The following is an 18,846-nucleotide window of genomic DNA, read 5'->3' as shown; positions in this document are numbered from 1 at the left end:
AAATGGTCTAAGCAAGGTCAAGGGAAGAGATCGAGTAAAGGAAGGATGGGCGAGGGTTAAGCAAAATTCAGGATTCTGTGAATGAACCATATGTAAACCTACTTTTTTGGATAATGGCACACCCAAAAGCCATAGACTGTTACTTGAAAAATTTCAGTGCCAGCGATGGGATACCTTCCAGTGAGTTGTTGGCCAATGAGTTCCTTGATACTCCCAAAACATTATAGGCCATTACCAATGCTCTTGGTTTCTCACCAGAAATAGATAGTAAGATCCTATTGCTGAAGACTCCAATTGCCTGGACTGCAAGGTCACTTAGAAATCAAGCTGGGGCTGAGCTGAAAACTTCCTCCCTGAAATCCAGCTGACAGAAAACTGAAAAAAGCTACACAGTATGCAGCCCTATGGGAGACAGAAGTCATCAGTGGTGAAAACAATTTGGCCAGCCAGGCCAAATGTCTGAACTGGCACAATAGTGGCATGTCTGTTATTGGGAGAAGCCAACTGCTCTCTAATTGGACTACAAACCCACTCTATGGGAGGGAATACATGTCTGGTACTAGAAACTTAATCAAAAGCCTATGGTGGGGGAAGTTTTGAGCCTTAGGAGTGAAATACCTATTCTTATCTGGTTAAGTGCATATATTATGCTCACCAAACTACCCTGTAAGCACTTAATGTTCATACCATATTAATGATATGCTCCCTTTTAGTTACAGAAGCTTCTTTTTCAGATAGTGGCGACCTCTGGGATGACCCAAAAAGCACCATAGTGCTTAGAAGTGACAGAGGAGTGTACATCACTGAAACATCTATATCCCACTTTTCAAGGCTCAATGTCCATTGTGGAAGAGGTGGCGGAAAGAATGTAAGAGCCAAAGGAAGGGTAGGACTGCTTACAATGCAATCGTCCAGATAGAAATTGGCCTTGATATCTATGACCACCCAGTGCCTAGCACTGCCTTCACAAGACCCTCATCATAGGAGGAAAAGATGAGGGCATAAAAATAAAATGGAGAGAGGCAGAGGATATGATGGAGTGTGGATTTGTGAAGGGGAACATGAAGGAGGAGAGGGAATTATCATCATTTATTGTCTGTAAGTATGGAAGATGTCAATAAAAATAATAAATACATAAATAAAAAGATGTCTGGAGTCAGGGTTGTTGCTCATACTATTAATTCTAGCACTTGGGAGGTAAATACAGAAAGATCAGGAGTTCAAGGTCATCCCTCGCAACCTATCAAATTGAAAACCAGCCATCCTAGGACATATGAACCCTGTCTTATGTTCCTCATGATCCACACCTCCTGGTATTCATGCTTTTTTATAATTCACTGCTCTTTTGTATAGATGGGGACTGTTACTTGCTTTCAACCAACAGAATTTTGCACATGATGTGACGTAACTTTCATGATTATATTATGTCATGTAAGACTCCATTCTAACCACAGAGTGAGGGACATCTCCTTCACTGTCTTTGAAGAAGCAATTGCCCATGTTTGGAGGCCCATATGGCAAGAAGCTGAGGTCAGCCTGTGTAAATTGAAGGTAGTCTCCAGTTCATAGCCAGGTGCCAAAAGTCTTATGGACGCAAGAAACTGCATTATACCAATAGCCCAAAGGAGCCTGTTAGTAATCTTCCCCAGTCAAGCATACTCCAGCTAAGAAGGCAGCTTGTACAGAACTTTGAAGCTTTATGACAGTAAGTGGATGGACCCAATTAAGCCATGCCTGGTCTCTTAAATCACAGACACTGTGAGATTGCAAGTACATAGCACCTAAAGTCTTTGAGCTTTGGGTAACTTATTACCCAACAATGGAAGACCAATGTCCTGCTACTCCTGTTAGTTGCTTTTCTAGTGGGAAGTTTCTGGGGTATGTAACCTGAGCACTTTTTATTCTCTGTGTGTGGTATATGCCTATTCATGTGGGTGGAAGGATGTGTGTGTGGGTACATGTTCGTGTGAGTCAGAGGTTGATGTCAGGTGTCTTCCACAGTTACTTTCCATTTTTAGACAAGGTCTTTTATAGAACTTAGAGCTCACTAGTTCAGCTGGGCTAGCTAGGCAGTGAGCCCCAAGTATTCCTTATCTTTGTCTTCCCAACATTAGCATTACAAGTGTGTGCCACCATGCCTGGCATTTTATGTGGTTGCTGGGGAACTGAAATCAGACCCTCATGCTTAAAAGGCAAGAACTTTACCCATTGAAATATCTCTCCAGACCTGCAACTAAACACTGTCAGCTGAGTCATGGGCACTGAGCTGGGCATCTTCCTAGAAGAGATGTCTTGTCCAAGAGAGCATGACAGGGACTTAAGTCAGCACAGTTGCCACATGTGATGGACTATCACATTGAACAGTAGCAACTAGCAGGCTACAACTCCTGGGAAACAGTGGGAACTCCCTGAGGATGCTCTGGTCTGTTTGAAACAAGGAAGGAAAAAGCTGTAGTGGAACACACAAATACAAAAGGACTGCTGAGCCAGTGATTTTATTTACTTCTGTTGTTTGGAATTCACTGTAAATGTGTGTCTCTTGCCAAATTTAGGACATTTGGGGCTGCTCGTTCCTTCAAATATTTTTTCTGCCCTTTCCTTCTGAGACTCCAATTGGATCAACTAAATTTATGTTAGATCTTTCTATCTCTACATCTTCCCAAGACCTTGTTCTTTAATTCTCTCAAATTTGTTCTCTGTTATTTGGGTTATTTCTGTTGGTTTTTCATCAAGTTTACTGACTTCTCTGTCATCTTAATTCTGTTAAGCCCATCTAGTGAATTTGCATTTCAGGGGTGTGTATGTATGAATGTTTTCTTTCGTTTGGTACTGGGGATTGAAAGTTGGGCTTTGTGCTTGTTAGACAGGTGTTCTACCAGTAAGCCCTTTTAGTCTACCTTAGCCCTTTTAATTATTTTTTATTGTGAAACACAGTCTTGCTAAGCTACCCAGGCTGGTCTTGAACTCACTCTAGAGTCCAGACAAGCCATGAACTTGTTAACTTCCTGTCTCATTCTCCTGTGCATCTGGGATTTATAGGCCTATACCACCAGGTCTATTTAATTCCTTCTCTGGTTCGTATTTCTCTCCTGAGATGTTGTATCTTTTAAAGTTTTTTAAAATTTTTAAATTTTTATTTATTTATTTGAGTGCAACAGACAGAGAGAGAAAGAGGCAGACAGACAGAGGAGAGAGAGTGAGAATGGGTGTGCCAGGGCCTCCAGCCACTGCAAATGAACACCAGATGCATGCACCCCCTTATGCATCTGGCTAACATGGGTCCTAGGGAATCAAGCCTCGAACCAGGGTCCTCAGGCTTCACAGGCAAGCACTTAACCACTAAGCCATCTCTCCTCTTTTAATGTTTTTATGTGCATATTTTCTTTTGTCTTATTGGACATGGTTATTGTGATGCTTAATTTTATATGTCAACTTGACTGGGCTTCTGGGTATGTCTGTGAGGAAACTTCCAGAACTGATTAGCATTTGAATTAGTAAATTGACTAAAAAAGATCATACCCATTAATGTGAGTGGGTATCATCTAGTCCATGGGAGGCCCAATAGAACAGAATACAGGAAAACACTCTTTCTGTTCTCCTGTCCTTGGACATCAGTGTTCTTGGCTTTCCAGCCTTTGGACTGAATGAAGTCACCAGATTTCCCTTCATCCCGCTTACAGACTAAATGAAGATCATGAGACTTTTGGTCATTATAATCATGTAAGAATAATTCTTATAGTCAAAATTTCTCTTTCTGACTGTCTGTCTCTCCCTACCTTCCCACCCTCCTTTTCCCACTGCTTCTGTTTCTCAAAGAATCTAAGATGGTTATAATGGCCACTTTAAAACTCTTTGTCAGTTAATTTTAACATTTGAATAAATCTCTGGGGTATGTCAGAGATAGCCACTTTTCTTGAGAATGTATCAATTTTTAAAAGAAAACTTTTTTGTATATTGGATCATTTTGGGATTATAAATGTTTAGTTGTAGCATGATTCTACTCATTGATCTGAGGACATGAGAAGATGGGTGGCCCAAATTAAACAGGAGTGATGTGAAAATATAGATGTCTATATGTTCAAGCAAAGTAGTGATGATGCATCAAGCCTTTCATAGTGTATTTGATAGCTTTTCAAGATTTCTTTGTTTATGATAGGAATTAGAAGGAAGGCAGCCCCTATTTTATCGGCAGATAGTCGGGGTCACAGGCCTAAATGAGCAAAAATATCTACATTCCCTGACAAAAACTAGTGACATGCCAAGAGAACATACTGTTGGAACAGACTATAGTCAAGACGTAAACCCAGAAACCCCAGCTGGAATATCCTGATAAGGAGAACCTGTGGGCACCAACTTCTAACTCCAATAGGAAAATTCACAGGAATACAGATTAGTACAGGCAACAAAGCTGACCCACTTCCTTCCATTCCACTTAATGTCTAAAAGAAAGAAGGGGGAAAAACAGATCAAACTGAGGGCCCTATCCATAGTGGTGGGCTTTCTTTAGACCAAACTACCTTCTTTGTTCTCCAACATATAAAAATCCTAAATAAGGCCTCCATTTTGGCAACCCATTTTCTGGGAACCCTCTCTGTTGCCAAGAGCTTTTTACTTTTGCTGCCAACACAAAACATTGAGAGGTCTGGTTGCAATCTGGAAGGAAGCCAGTTCCCAGATGGTTAGCCTGTATAGTGCTGAAAAGCACTACATGAGCTGCTGGGGGAAAATGACCAGCAATGTTGTGAAGGAGACACTGCTATATGAAATCAACTAGACTAACAAGATGTACACATCTGTGCAATAGTGACACCCAACCTAGGTGAGTAACCAAAGGTTCTCTGATTGACTAAGAGATCAGCTCAGTAGAAAGGTACTAGAAATCAAGTTAGAACCCTACAGAGACCAGGATCATGGACTCCAATGAGAAGCTCCCACTAGTATTTGGCCAAAATAGAGTCTATATCCATCAAAAATCTCTCTTAGGGCTGGAGAGATGGCTTACTGGTTAAGCACTTGCCTTTGAAGCCTAAGGACCCTGGTTCAAGGCTCAATTCCCCAGAACCCACGTTAGCCAGATGCACAAGGCGGCGCATGCATCTGGAGTTCGTCTGCAGTGGCTGGAGGTCCTGGCGTGCCCATTCTCTCTCTATCTGCCTGTTTCTCTGTCTGTCACTCTCAAATAAATAAATAAAAATAATAAATAAAAAAAAATCTCTCTTAGAGCGAAGGTAAAACTGGAAGAACTACAGAAAAACGGCAAAATGAATACACACCTTTCAATAACATCTCTTAATATCAACGGCCTCAATGCACCAACCAAAAGACATAGGTTTGCAGACTGGGTTAAAGAGCAGGATCCTTCAATTTGTTGCCTCCAAGAAACCCACCTTTCTACAAAGAATGGACACTATCTTAGGGTGAAAGGTTGGAAAACGGTGTTTCAAGCAAATGGACCTAGAAAACAAGCAGGGGTTGGTTGCTATCCTAATATCTGACAAGGTAGACTTCAGTCCAACATTAGTTAAGAAAGATAAAGAAGGTCACTTTCTATTGATTAAAGGCACCCTCCAACAGGAGGGCATTACAATCCTAAACATATACGCACCTAACATGGGAGCCCCCAAATTCATCAAACAAATTCTATTAGAACTAAGGTCACAGAAAATACCAAACAGTGGTAGTGGGTGACTTTAACACCCCACTTTCATCAATTGACAGGTCATCCCAGGAAAAAATAAACAGAGAGACATCTGGACTAAATGAGGTCATAGAAGGAATGTTCCTAACAGATATATACATGACATTTCATCCAAATACTGCAGAATATACATTCTTTTCACCAGCACATGGAACATTTTCTAAAATAGACCATATATTAGGACACAAAGCATACCTTTTTTAAAAAAATTTATTTATTTATTTATTTATTTATTTGAGAGCGACAGACACAGAGAGAAAGACAGATAGAGGGAGAGAGAGAGAATGGGCGCGCCAGGGCTTCAAGCCTCTGCAAACGAACTCCAGACATGTGCGCCCCCTTGTGCATCTGGCTAACATGGGACCTGGGGAACCGAGCCTCAAACCGGGGTCCTTAGGCTTCACAGGCAAGCGCTTAATCGCTAAGCCATCTCTCCAGCTCACAAAGCATATCTTAACAAATACTGGAAAATTGAAATAATTCCTTACATTCTATCTTACCACAATGGAATCAAACTACAAATCAATAGCAAGAAAGGCTATAGAGCATACATAAAATCATGGAAATTAAACAATACACTACTAAATAATGAATGGGTCAATGAAGAAATCAAGAAGGAAATTAAAAAATTAATAGAGTCAAATGATAATGAGAACACAACATACCAAAATCTCTGGGACACAATGAAGGCAGTCCTAAGAGGTAAATTTGTAGCTTTAAGTGACTATATTAAGAAATTAGAAAGGTCCCAAGTAAATGACCTAATGCTTCACCTTAAAGTCTTCGAAAAAGAAGAACAAGGAAAACCAAAAATCAGTAGACGGGAAGAAATAATAAAGACTAGGGCAGAAATTAATGAAATAGAAACCAAAAAAAAAAAAAAATCCAAAGAATTAATGAAACAAAGAGTTGGTTCTTTGGAAGGATAAACAAGATTGGCAAACCCTTAGCAAATCTGACCAAAAGAAAGAGAGAAGAGACACAAATTAATAAAATCAGAGATGAAAAAGGTAACATCACAACAGATGCCAGAGAAATTCAAACAATCATAGGTACATACTATAAAAGCATATACTCCACAAAGTATGAAAATCTGAAAGAAATGGATGATTTCCTTGATTTATATGAACTACCCAAATTAAATCAAGATGAGATTAATCACTTAAATAGACCGATAACAAGCATGGAGATCCGAGCAGTTATCAAAAATCTCCAATTGCTCAGCCAATAAAACCACAGATTAACCACTAGGACCTCATGTAATTACAAAGATTTTGCACTGCAAAGGACACTGTGAATACAGCAAAGAGGCAACCTACAGAATGGGAAAAAAATCTTTGGAGGTATATATCTAATAGAGGATTAATATCTAGGATATACAAAGAACTCAAAAAGTTAAATGATAAGAAATCAAACAACCATGTAAAATTGGGCTATGGAGCTAAATAGAGAGTTCTCAAAAGAAGAAATATGGATGACATATAAGCATCTAAAAAAATGTTCTACATCCCTAGTCATCAGGGAAATACAGATTAAAAGTATATTGAGATTCCATCTCACTCCTGTCAGATTGGCTACCATCATGCAAACAAATGATCATAAATGCTGGCAGGGATGTGGATAAAGAGGAACCCTTCTACACTGTTGGTGGGAATGCAATCTGGTCCAGCCATTGTGGAAATCAGTGTGGAGGTTTCTAAAGCAGCTAACAATTGATCTACCATATGACCCAGTTATAGCACTCCTAGGCATTTATCCCAAGGACTCATCTCATTTCCTTAGAAGTACATGCTCAACCATGTTTATTGCCACTCAATCCATAATAGCTGGGAAATGGAACCAGCCTAGGTGTCCCTCAACTGGTGAGTGGGTAATGAAGATATGGTACATATATACAATGGAGTTCTACTCAGCGGTAAAGAAAAATGAAGTTATGAAATTTGTAGGAAAATGGATGGATCTGGAAAGGATTATACTAAGTGAGGTAACCCAGGCCCAGAAAGCCAAGCGCCGCATGTTCTCCCTCACATGTGGATCCTAGCTACAGATGACTGGGCTTCTGTGTGAGAAGGAAAAATTCAGTAGCAGAGGCCAGTAAGCTCAAAAAGAGATATAAAGGGAAGAGAAAAGAAGGGAGGAGGGTACCTAATAGGTTGGTATTGTATATATGTAAGTAGAAGAATAGATTAATGGGGGTGAAAAGGCCCAAAGTGAGGTCAGGGGAAGAGATTGAGTAAAGGAAAGGTGGAGGAAGGGCTAATCAAAATCTAAGAGGATATAAATAAATCATATGGAATCCTCTGGTTTTGAACAATGGAATACTCAGAAGCCGAAGATCATTGCTAGAAAATTTTCAGTGCCAGGGATGAGATACCTTCCAGTGAGTTGTTGGCCAGAGAGGTCGTTGATGCCTCCAAAACATTTTAGGCCATTACCAGGGCCCTTGGTTTCCCACCAGGAATAGATGGTAAGACCCTATTGCTGAAGACTCCACATACTTGGCTGGCAAGGCCACTGAGAAATCCTGCTGGAACTGAGCTGATACCCTCCCTCATGTAGACCAGCTGACACAAAGCTGGAAGAAGCCATTCTGCATGCAGTTCAATGGGAGTGAGAGATACCACCGGTGAAGATACTCAACAGTGGACACTGCAAGCCTTATAGTTGGCCAGCCAGGCCAAATGAGCCAACGGGTGCAACAGTGGTAGAAACCAACTGCCCTCTAATTGGAATGGAGGCTCACTCCATGGAAGGGAACACATCCCTGATACTGAAAACTTAAAACAGGGGTAGTCTTGAGCCCTAGGGGTGTAACATCTGCTGATGTCTGAGAAATGTATGTACTATGCTTATCAAACTTCCCAGTAAGCACTTCTCTTAATATTTATACCCTTATATTAACACTACTCTCACTATGGGTAGAGAATCTTCTCTTCTCAGATGGCAGTGACCTTGGAATGACTCAGAACATATCATAGTGCTGGAAAGAAGTGACTGGAGTACTGACTAACATCTCAATCCAAGGCTCAGGGTCCAATGCGGAACAGGTAGTGGAAAGAATGTAAGAGCCGAAGGAAGGGTAGGATTCCCCACAACATGCTCCCTGCAGACATAAAATGGCCCGGATATCCATGACCTCATAGTGTCTGACACTACCTACACAAGACCATCATAAGAGGAGGAAAAGATCATGACATCAAAATAAAAAAGAAACTGATTGAGATGGGAAGGGATATGATGGAGAATGGAATTTCAAAGGGAAAAGTGGGGGGAGGGAGAGCATTATCATGGGATGTTTTTTATAATCATGGATAATGTTAATAAAAATTGAGACAAAAAATCTCTCTTAATTACCTATACTTATCCCCTTTAACCTATGCTGATCTTACTCTTTGGAGAATCTTGTTTTTCTTTCACTTTTCAGTAGGCAACATATCTAGGTCCCCTCTCTGCTATTGTAGAGAGCATTTGTTCTTTTATTTTTCTGTCTTCAATAAAACTTCCTGCCCTTCTTTTGTCATTTTCATATAATTCTTTGCTATCATAAGACAATGAGTTCAACTAGATACAGAAAATTGGTAACATTTCTTTCATTTGGATTACTTTTGAGAAGTTCAGGTGTCCCAGCTATGCTAAGGAAACTACCTAGTGAAGGGCAGAATTTGAGCAGAGCCTCATGACTATCCCAGATAGAATTGGAAACCAAAGAAGATCACAAGACATCAGAGATAATCTTTATCAAGTCTTTCATTTTTCCAGTGAAAATTTGATTCCCAGAAAAATGAAATGACTTAGTCAAGATTTCTCAGTTACTTCATGTCTAAGCTAGTTACAGTGTTTACAGTTCTCAAGTTCCTATCCAATCCTCCTCGTGCCAAATAAGCCTGAGCCTTTCACAGCTATATGTATCCCTCTGACCTCCCCACATACTACCACCAAATATCCACATCAGGAAATAGAAGGTTGCTTAGTGGTTAAAAGCACTTGCTTGTAAAGCCTGACATCACAGGTTCAATTTCTCAGCACCCACGTAAAGCCAAATTCACAAAGCGGAGCATGCATCTGGAGATCATTTGCAATGGTAGAAGGCCTATTTGCTCTCTCTTTCTTTTTCTTCTCTCTCTCAAATAAATAAATATTTTTTAAAAATATCCACAACAGTGTCCCCAGTGGCCTCAGTGGTCATGATGGTTTAAATGTGAAATATCCCTCACATCTCATATATTTGAACATTTGATCCCCAGCTGATGATGCTGTTTTGGGAGACTGGAACCTTTGGGATGGGGCTAGTACATGAAGTAGGTATCTAAAGGAGCAGGCCTTGAGATTTATAGCCAGACCCCATTTCCTGTTCTCTCTTCTTCCTGATTCACCAAATTGTGAGGAATCAGAGAGTCCCAACTGAATCTCCCATCATGGATTGCCTGCTGCCATACCTTCCTTGCCATGATGGACTATATCTACTCACACCATAAGCCAAAATTATCTTTCTCCTCTTAAATTGCTTCTTGTCAGGCTTAGTCACAGGGATGATAAAAGTAACTAATATAGACAACATGAAAGGGAGGGTATCCATCTATTGGAATTGAGATCCTTAATCAATTTTGTTATTCCACTGTACTTGAGGCAGAGGTAGGAGGATCACCTTGAGTTCAAGGCTACCCTGAGACTACAGAGCGAATTCCAAGTTAGCCTGGTTTAGAGAAAGACCCTACCTCAAAAAAAAAAAAAATAGAAGAGATAGAGAAACATGATATATACCCATAATGACCCAAGTAAATCCCTGTCAACACCATCCTAGCAGTGGACTGATGTCCTGGATTCCATATGTGATAAGTGCTCTATGTCCTTCCCCCTCCCCACACAACACTCACCATAAATGCGAAAGGCATACTCGATCTTCAGGCTAGGACAGGCCTGCTCACTAAACACAGATGCCATGCTCAGCACATCCTCAAAAGAGAACACGTTGTTGTGGGAAAACACTCTGCAGATGCGGTCTCTGAAAGGGTTGACCTGCAGTTAAGAAGGAGAGGAGGTTTCTCAGGGTCAGGGTCTCTATGAGCCTTTCCCATCTATCACTACCACAGTGTCCTGGGCTTAAGAAGAACACAAGTTTAATAATGGAATAGTTTCTGACTCAAGAAGCCAGGACTCCAGGCCTGATGGGAAGTACCTATAACGAGGGAGCCTCCCTCATATCACTCTGCTTACTACTACCTCCTCCTGCACACACATCCCAGTGGCTTGTCGTTTAGTCATGTTATTGTTTTTACTAAATTTTCCTCCATTTTATGTAGAAGCCTTGGGAGGTATAAAGGATGAAATGGGCTTAGGAGATGGCTCAGCAGTTAAAAGTGCTTGCTTGCAAAACATGCTGACCCAGGTTCAATTACTCATGTAAAGCCAAATGCAAAGGAATGCATCTAGAGTTCATTTTCAGCAACAGAAGACCCTGGAGTAACCACATACACACTCATAAATAATTGTTTTTAAAAAGGAATGATCCAGGTGTGGTGGTGTACACCTTTAATCCCAGCACTCAGGATACAGAGGTAGGAGGATTGACATGAGTTCGAGGCCAGCCTGAGACTACATAGTGAATTCCAGGTCAGCCTGGGCTAGAGTGAGACCCTACCTCACAAAAACAAAAAACAAAACAACAAAAGGAATGAAACAAGTCATTTGAGTCATCTGTAACCAACTTCCTAGAATTAGCTCCTGTCAACATAATGATGTAAAAGTCAGACAGATCTGAGTTTTAATTCTGGCTTCACTACTTACTGGAGAATGATCTTCATATTACATATCTCCCAGAGTCTAAGCTTTCTCACCTACATAATAGAGTGGGATAATAATTATATCTGCCTAGTAAGATTGTCATTAGGGTCAAGCATTAGGATTATAGTTGCACAGTGCCTGATAAATAACAATTACAAGAGTTGTTAGTTGTTACCTAATTACCACAGATGCCATAATTAGTAGCCAAACTATTTCTCATATCAGATTTTCCGGATGGAGATGAAGCGTGTTAGTAGAATACTTGCTTAGCATATGTAAGGCCTTAGGTCCCTGCATTCGATCCCCATCATCTCATACACATAACTAGACCCTTAGTTCCCAAAATGAGTAATGGTCATGTAGTCTCAAAAAACCAAGTTTCTTTAAACTGAGCCTGGCCAGGGTCCCATGTGAGATCTCTTCTATGATGACATTCTTTGTCCTGGGCACGTGACAATCCAACCATCACTTTCTCCTCTACCCCTCACACCAGATCAGACAGTTTGATAGGGTTACTTGCTACTCTCCCTCCAGCCTCAGGAATGGGTTGGTTGCATGGGCTTTCGGGACTGGAGTAGGGGACACAGATTCCATGTGAATGCTGTAATTTGGACTTTAAATGTTTCCCAAAAGCCTATGTGCTGAACATTCAGTCTTCAGCTTGGGAAGTGGTAGAAGCTCTGCTGGGAAGGTCCATTGAAAGATTTTAGGTCATTGATGATGTGTGTCCTCGAAGAAGTTAGTGGAAAAACTATCCTATAAACAGTTATATTTATGCCCATATATTAATGCTACTCTCACTTTTTGTTAGAGAAGCTTCTCTTTTCAGATGGCAATGACCACTAGGGTGACTAAAAAATGGCCAAAGTGCTGAGAAGTGACAGTGCAGTGTTCAGTACTGAGACATCTCTATCACACCCTCCAAGGCTCAGGGATCATAACAAGAGAGGTGGTAGAAAGAATGTAAGAGCCAAAGGAAAGTGAGTACTACTCACAATGCTGTCATTAAGACACAAGACTTGCACAACAGGAGGGAAAATATGATGGCATCAAAATACAGAAGAGACTAGCTGGAAAGAAGGGATTTGGTGGAGAGGAGATTTGGGAGGGGACTAAGATCTATATTTATGGAAGTTGTCAATAAAAGGCTTAAGAAGCTTGGGTCTAAAGATATTGCTCAGTGGTTAAGGTGTTTGCCTGTGAAACCCAACAACCCTGATTCCACAGTACCCACATAAAGCCAGATGTACAAAGTGGTACATGCATCTGGAGTTCATTTGCAGTGGCTGGAGACCCTGGTGTGCCCATTGTCTCTGTCAATCCCTCTTCTCTCTATTTCTCTCTGCTTGCAAATAAATAAATAAAATCTTTCTTTTTTAAAAAAAAAAAGCATGATATGCAGAGACATTTATCCTACCCATAATTGTGGGCTAACTCTACAATGCATGCCCCATATACCTCAACAAGGAGGGGCCAAGGGGAGAGGGTAGGTCATGGATGAGCCTAATAATGGTACCAAACTGACTGCATTTGCTGAATACAAAACTAATTAATAAAAAAAAATTAAAAGTAGTGGAAGACCAGCCCCTTCCTATTACTCTCTGCTTCCCTGGGTAGCTTGAGATAAGCAGATTCCTCAGCCACACCCTCCTGCCATAACATGCTGCCTTGCCACAGACACGAAAAAAACGGGACCAATGGAACAATGACTGAAGCTTATAAAACTGACCTCAAAAAAATCCCTTCATCCTTTAAATTTGGTTATCTTAAGTATTTTGTTATAGCAACAAAAATCTGAATTAACAGAGTTTAAGAAGGATAACACGGAAGAGAGCTTGAAATCTTTAAAAGTAGCAAGCTCAGCTTTGGCTCACCTAGGCATATTCTCTGTGCCCCTGCTATGTCCACCTTCTAGTTGCCTAGTGTTCTAGCATTTACTTCTTCTAAGGTTGAACAACCTTCCATATATCTTATCAGCACCCAATTCTGCTCTCATGTTCCAAAGTGACCCCCAATACATCCTTAAATCCTTTGTTCTTATCTGACCCTATGAATTCACACAGCAAATGTGAATGGCCAAAAATTCTCCACCTTCCAAATTTTTGATTACTTGAAGCAACCCTCTGGTTGGCTTTTCTAGCCCCCTTTTCTCTAACAAAGCATATTTTCAAGGCACCAGGCTTCATGCAAAAGGGTTGCCCCAACTCCTATGCTTCAGGTGTACAATGGCCCATTACCTGGCATGGGCATTTGGCACCAGCCATCCCTTAGGCTTTCACACCCCATCTAACACTCCTTTGGTCTGACCTGGAATCAACCAATGTTTAGCTTTCTAGTTTATTTCTCCAATTGTGGCATGTGAATTTTCTTTCATTCCTCTAGATTTCAGCTCCATATTAAAATGTATGATTTTATTGTATTCAATATTTCTATACATTTGAGGTGAGATATAACATTAGATATCACTTCAGGTGGCTATGTTGTTCTCAAACTTTACTTAGCATAAAAGTTACATATAGTCCTTTACAACATGAATTTATGTCAGCAGATGGAGTTCAGTCATGCAAGAAGAGTAAGTTCCAGATATATGCTTTATAACACTGTGCATATAATTCCCAAATCTGTATTGTATACCTGAAAAATATTTCAAGAGGGTTCTCAGGATAAGTGTTCTCAAAACTTGCAGCAAGTGCAACACCTGTAACACCAGCACTTGGGAAGCAGAGGTAGGAAGGTTATATGACCTCATGGATAGTCTGGGTTACATAGTAAGTACCAAACCAACTAGAGCTATATAGCAAGACTCTCCAAAAAATATAATTATTATAAAATTTCAAAGGAAGAATGTGGTGCATGCATGATATATACAATATAGAGATGAGAGAGAGAGAGGAGAGAAAGATCTCAGCATTTATCTTCAGAGATCCTGTATTAAAAAGTCTAGAATGCAAGCCAATATTATAGATTGAATTGTGCCCACTTCAATAACTCAGAATGTTTGTAAATAGAGTTGTAAGCATATTTTACTAGCTGAAAATGAAGTCACACAAGGAAGTTAAACCCTAATCTGATACAATACTATGTCCTTACAAAAAGGAAAATTAGGACATAGATATACACTCTGGAGGCAGATATTAAGGTGATGCTTCAACAATCCAAGGAACACCAAAAGTTACCCAAAAAAATCAGAAGTCAGGGAAAGCAATGAAACAGACCCTTCTTTCCAGTCTTCAGAAGGAACAAACCCTGTCCACACCTTGAACTTAAAGTTCTAACCTCCAGAGTTATAAGACAATGAAATTCTGTTCTTTGAGCCCCATAGTATGTGTTCCTTAGTAAACAAACACACAAAGCAATCTGCTTTGTCATAGTGGTCAGTTATATAATTGTATACATATGACACCTGTGTACAATTATATAACATGTATTATTTGTGCATATAAATATTTATCAGACTACTATATATAATATGTATTTTTATCATATGTATGTGTGTGTGTATGTATGTATGTATGTATGTATGTATGTGTGTATGTATGTGTGTATGTATGTATTCTAGGAGTTGTCATAGTGTAGGAGAATTGAGGTTGAGACACCAGAACTTCCAGACAGACACCCGTGGGCAAGGTCCTCCATTCTTTTATCTCAACATCTCCAAAAATGCCTAGGTTAGCTGCCTGTAATTAATGCTGATAGCTTGGACTACTGTGATGTGTCTCAGGTTACAATTACCTAGGCAAGTGGCTTTTATCCATTACCTGACCAAAATTTAACTGCATTAACTCCTCTCACAAATGCATACATGGCTTAACAAGATTCCTGCAAGGAAACCACAATTAAAGATAATATTTGCAATGCAAATGAAAGAAAAGAAGTGCCACTGCTGAGGCCTCCTTGAAACACAGTTCTCTAAATTACCAAAACCATGAGCATCCAATCAGACATAACAAGGAGTCCCTGCCTCAGTTCTCTGTGCCTAAGCTCATATAGGTGTGCAAGGCAGGTCAGCAAGCTCTCTGTCTCCACACATTTACAGTCAGTGAATGAGGTCCCAATTTTCCTTTCTCTGGGGTGTTTTCCACTTCTGGCCTTTGCTGGTAGTGACAGGAAAGAGGTGGTTATTGGAGACCAGCTCACTCTCCCTTTGACCCATCTCACATAATTCTAACTGCACACATACATTCCATGGTCTTAGAGAGACTGAAAACCAAGAAATTGGCAAGAATAGCATATATTTGGCCTGGTGTGATGGCTTACAATTTATAATCCCAGCACTCAGGAGGCTGAAATAAGAGGATCAAGGCCATACTGGGCTAGATTAACCTGGGCTAGAGTTAAGACCTTACCTCAAGAAAATAAAACAACAAAAATAATAGTACACATGCCACAACAATGGAAGTTGCTGAAAAAAAATACTGATAATGTCAAGTAGTAAGCATTAGGCAAAGTTTCATACCACCAAAGCTTTTCTAAGTATTTAAGTGAAAGCACAGATATCACTAATTCAGACTGCCTAGATTTTGCTTCAATAAGTGAATACATAAAGAACCACATTTCTGTGAGCCACTAAGGAAAAGGGTGATATGGAATGATGAGCCCAGTACTTCATTAATAAAACACCATTTATAGTTGAGTGTGGTGGTACATGCTTATAATTCCAGCACTTGGGAAGTGGAGGCAGGAGGATCATGAGTTCAAGGTCAACCTGCACTACACAGCAAGACCTGTCTTTTTAAAAAAAAATAATAATTTTTACTTTTTAAAAAATTTATTTGTGAGAGATAGGTAAAAAGGCAAGAGGGGAGTGAAGAGAGAGGTAATGGGTACCCTAGGGCCTCCAGACACTGCAACTAACTCCGGAAGCATGTGCTGCCTTGTGCCTCTGGCTTACATGGGTCCTAGTGAATCAAACATGGGTCCTTAGGTTTCACAGGCAGGTGCTAAGCCATTTCTTCAGCCCCAAGACCTGTCTTTTAAAAGCTTCAAAAACCTACCACTGTTTATGGGGAAAGTTAGGTGTAATCACTGATGGAGAGACTGCTCCATGATGAAGAGACATGGCAGCATGTGGTGATGCTGATTCCCAGGAAGCATTGATATGGTTAGAGTTTTTTTAAATATATTTATTTTGAGCCAGACGGGTGGCACATGCCTTTAATTCCAGCACTTGGGAGGCAGAGGTAGGAGGATTGCTGTGAGTTGAAGGCTACCCTGAGGCTACCGAGTGAATTCCAGGTCAGCCTAGGCTAGAGAGAGATCTTACCTTGCTCTAAACAAAAAACCAAAAAGATATATTTTGATTATGTATGTGGGGTCATGAGCTCATGCGCATGGGCATGCACATGTGTATGAGTGAGATGTTAAAGGACAACCTCAAGTTGTCAGTACCCTTAAGCTTCTTTGAGACAGTACTAGCTGGCCTATGAGCTTGAGATTCTCCTGGTTTTACCACCCATTGTTGTAGGTGCATTGAGATCACAGACACATGCTTCACTTTGGTCCTGGCTCTATGTGGATGCTGAGGAGGATGGAACTCACATTGTCATGTTTTGCAAGCAAGTGCCTTTAATTGCTGAACCATTTTCTCAGCCCCATATTAGTTATTTTATATATATATATTTTGTTCATTTTTTATTTATTTATTTGAGAGCGACAGACAGAGAGAAAGACAGATATAGGGAGAGAGAGAGAATGGGTGCGCCAGGGCCTCCAGCCACTGCAAACGAACTCCAGACGCGTGTGCCCCCTTGTGCATCTGTCTAACGTGGGACCTGGGGAACCGAGCCTCGAACCGGGGTCCTTAGGCTTCCCAGGCAAGCGCTTAACCGCTAAGCCATCTCTCCAGCTCATATTAGTTATTTTTTAATAGCTTAAACTATAACAAAGTTTGAGAATGTGACTTTTGTGTGCTTGACCTTAAAGGATGCATCTATACTGCCCTCTCCAAAGCTCAAGGGAAACATCATGGGAGGTGAAAAAGAGGGTGGAAAGAATGTAAAGTGAGAAAGAAGGAGTTCTGTGGAACATTGTCTTCTGGACACAACATGGCCAATACACTGATGAACTCACAGAAGCTGTGATTTCCTACACAAAATTGAACCCACTGACATTCTATCATGAATGGGAGAGGATGGTGCAAGACTCCACTCCTCCCAGAGAGTCATCGACACTGAATAGTTGCTGGGGGAGAGGGAGTCATGTTCTTCATGGGTAAGTTGCCATACACAAATAAATACCCCATTTATCATGTTCATGTCAGCAGCCCTAATTTAACTTAGTGTGTCAAAACCAAAGACATGAAAGTACAAAGGGAATTAGTTAAGAAGAGGTTTAGTGGGATTGGGGATGTAAGAGAAGGTAATGGGGGCAGTGCATGTGATAAAAATACATTATATATGCTTGTATGAATTTGTCAAAAATAAGTAAATAAATGAGTAAATGTAGCCAAGCCTATATAATGATTTGAAATAAAAAGGGAAATGACTATGAACATCTTTTCAACCACATGGTGTTTGCTGGTGATCTAAGAGCCATAAATATAAAGCATAATTAAATATTTTTCTTGCACCAAACCAAGTGTTTCAAATTTGCTGATCATTTTGTGACAAGTAGTAGTTGTTGGCAGTTTTCTAGCTATTATTTTGCTAGCATTTTGTATTATTTGTAACACAAATGTAGTTGTGGTTCAATAATGGTGAATGCACATTCACTTGGTTCTTTCAAATAGATTAGGTGACTCATTTTAACATACTGCTCTCATAGAAACTCATATTTGGAAAGAATATTTTGAAAATTATATTTTTGTTGCTAAAACATGTGGTGTTACCATTTAATGCAATCCTCATTAAAATTCCAATGGCATTCTTCACAGAATTAGAAAAAAATTACTAAAGTTAATTTGGAAGTACAAAAATATCTCGAATAGCCAAAACAATTTTGAGCAACAAAAATAAGGCTGGTAGTATCACAATACCTAATTTTAAGCTATATTACAAAGCCATAGTAACAAAACCAGCATGGTACTGGCACAAAGGCAGACACATAGATCAATGGAACAGCAGAGAGGACCCAGATGTTAATCCAGGCAGCTAAGGCCATCTGTTTTTTGACAAAAGTGCCAAAAATATTTAATGGAGAAAAGACAGCCTCTTCAACAAGTGGTGCTGGGAAAACTGGTTATCTATATGTAGAAAGATGAATATAGATCCTTGTCTTTCTCCATGTACAAGAATCAAGTCCAAATGGATCAAGGACCTTAATATCAGGCCTGAAACCCTGAAATTTGCTAGAGGAAATCCTTCAACATATTGGTACAGGGAATGACTTTCTGAATGTAACCCCAATTGCTCAGGAAATAAAACCATTAA

General features: G+C 40.1%; 1 protein-coding gene across 1 annotated transcript in view; it reads right to left on the bottom strand.

The window, feature by feature from the left end:
- Positions 1-18,846, bottom strand: part of Cib4 (calcium and integrin binding family member 4) — a 78,496-nt gene that overhangs the window by 16,325 nt on the left and 43,325 nt on the right. The window contains exon 4 of the mRNA XM_004669355.2: positions 10,573-10,714. Coding sequence (XP_004669412.1) covers positions 10,573-10,714 — 142 coding nt within the window. The remainder of the gene's footprint in view (positions 1-10,572; positions 10,715-18,846) is intronic.

Source organism: Jaculus jaculus, chromosome 5 (assembly GCF_020740685.1).
Source record: "Jaculus jaculus isolate mJacJac1 chromosome 5, mJacJac1.mat.Y.cur, whole genome shotgun sequence".
Lineage (NCBI taxonomy): Eukaryota > Metazoa > Chordata > Mammalia > Rodentia > Dipodidae > Jaculus > Jaculus jaculus.
Note: the sequence above shows the minus strand (reverse complement) of the source record. Positions and strands in the feature narration are given on the sequence as shown.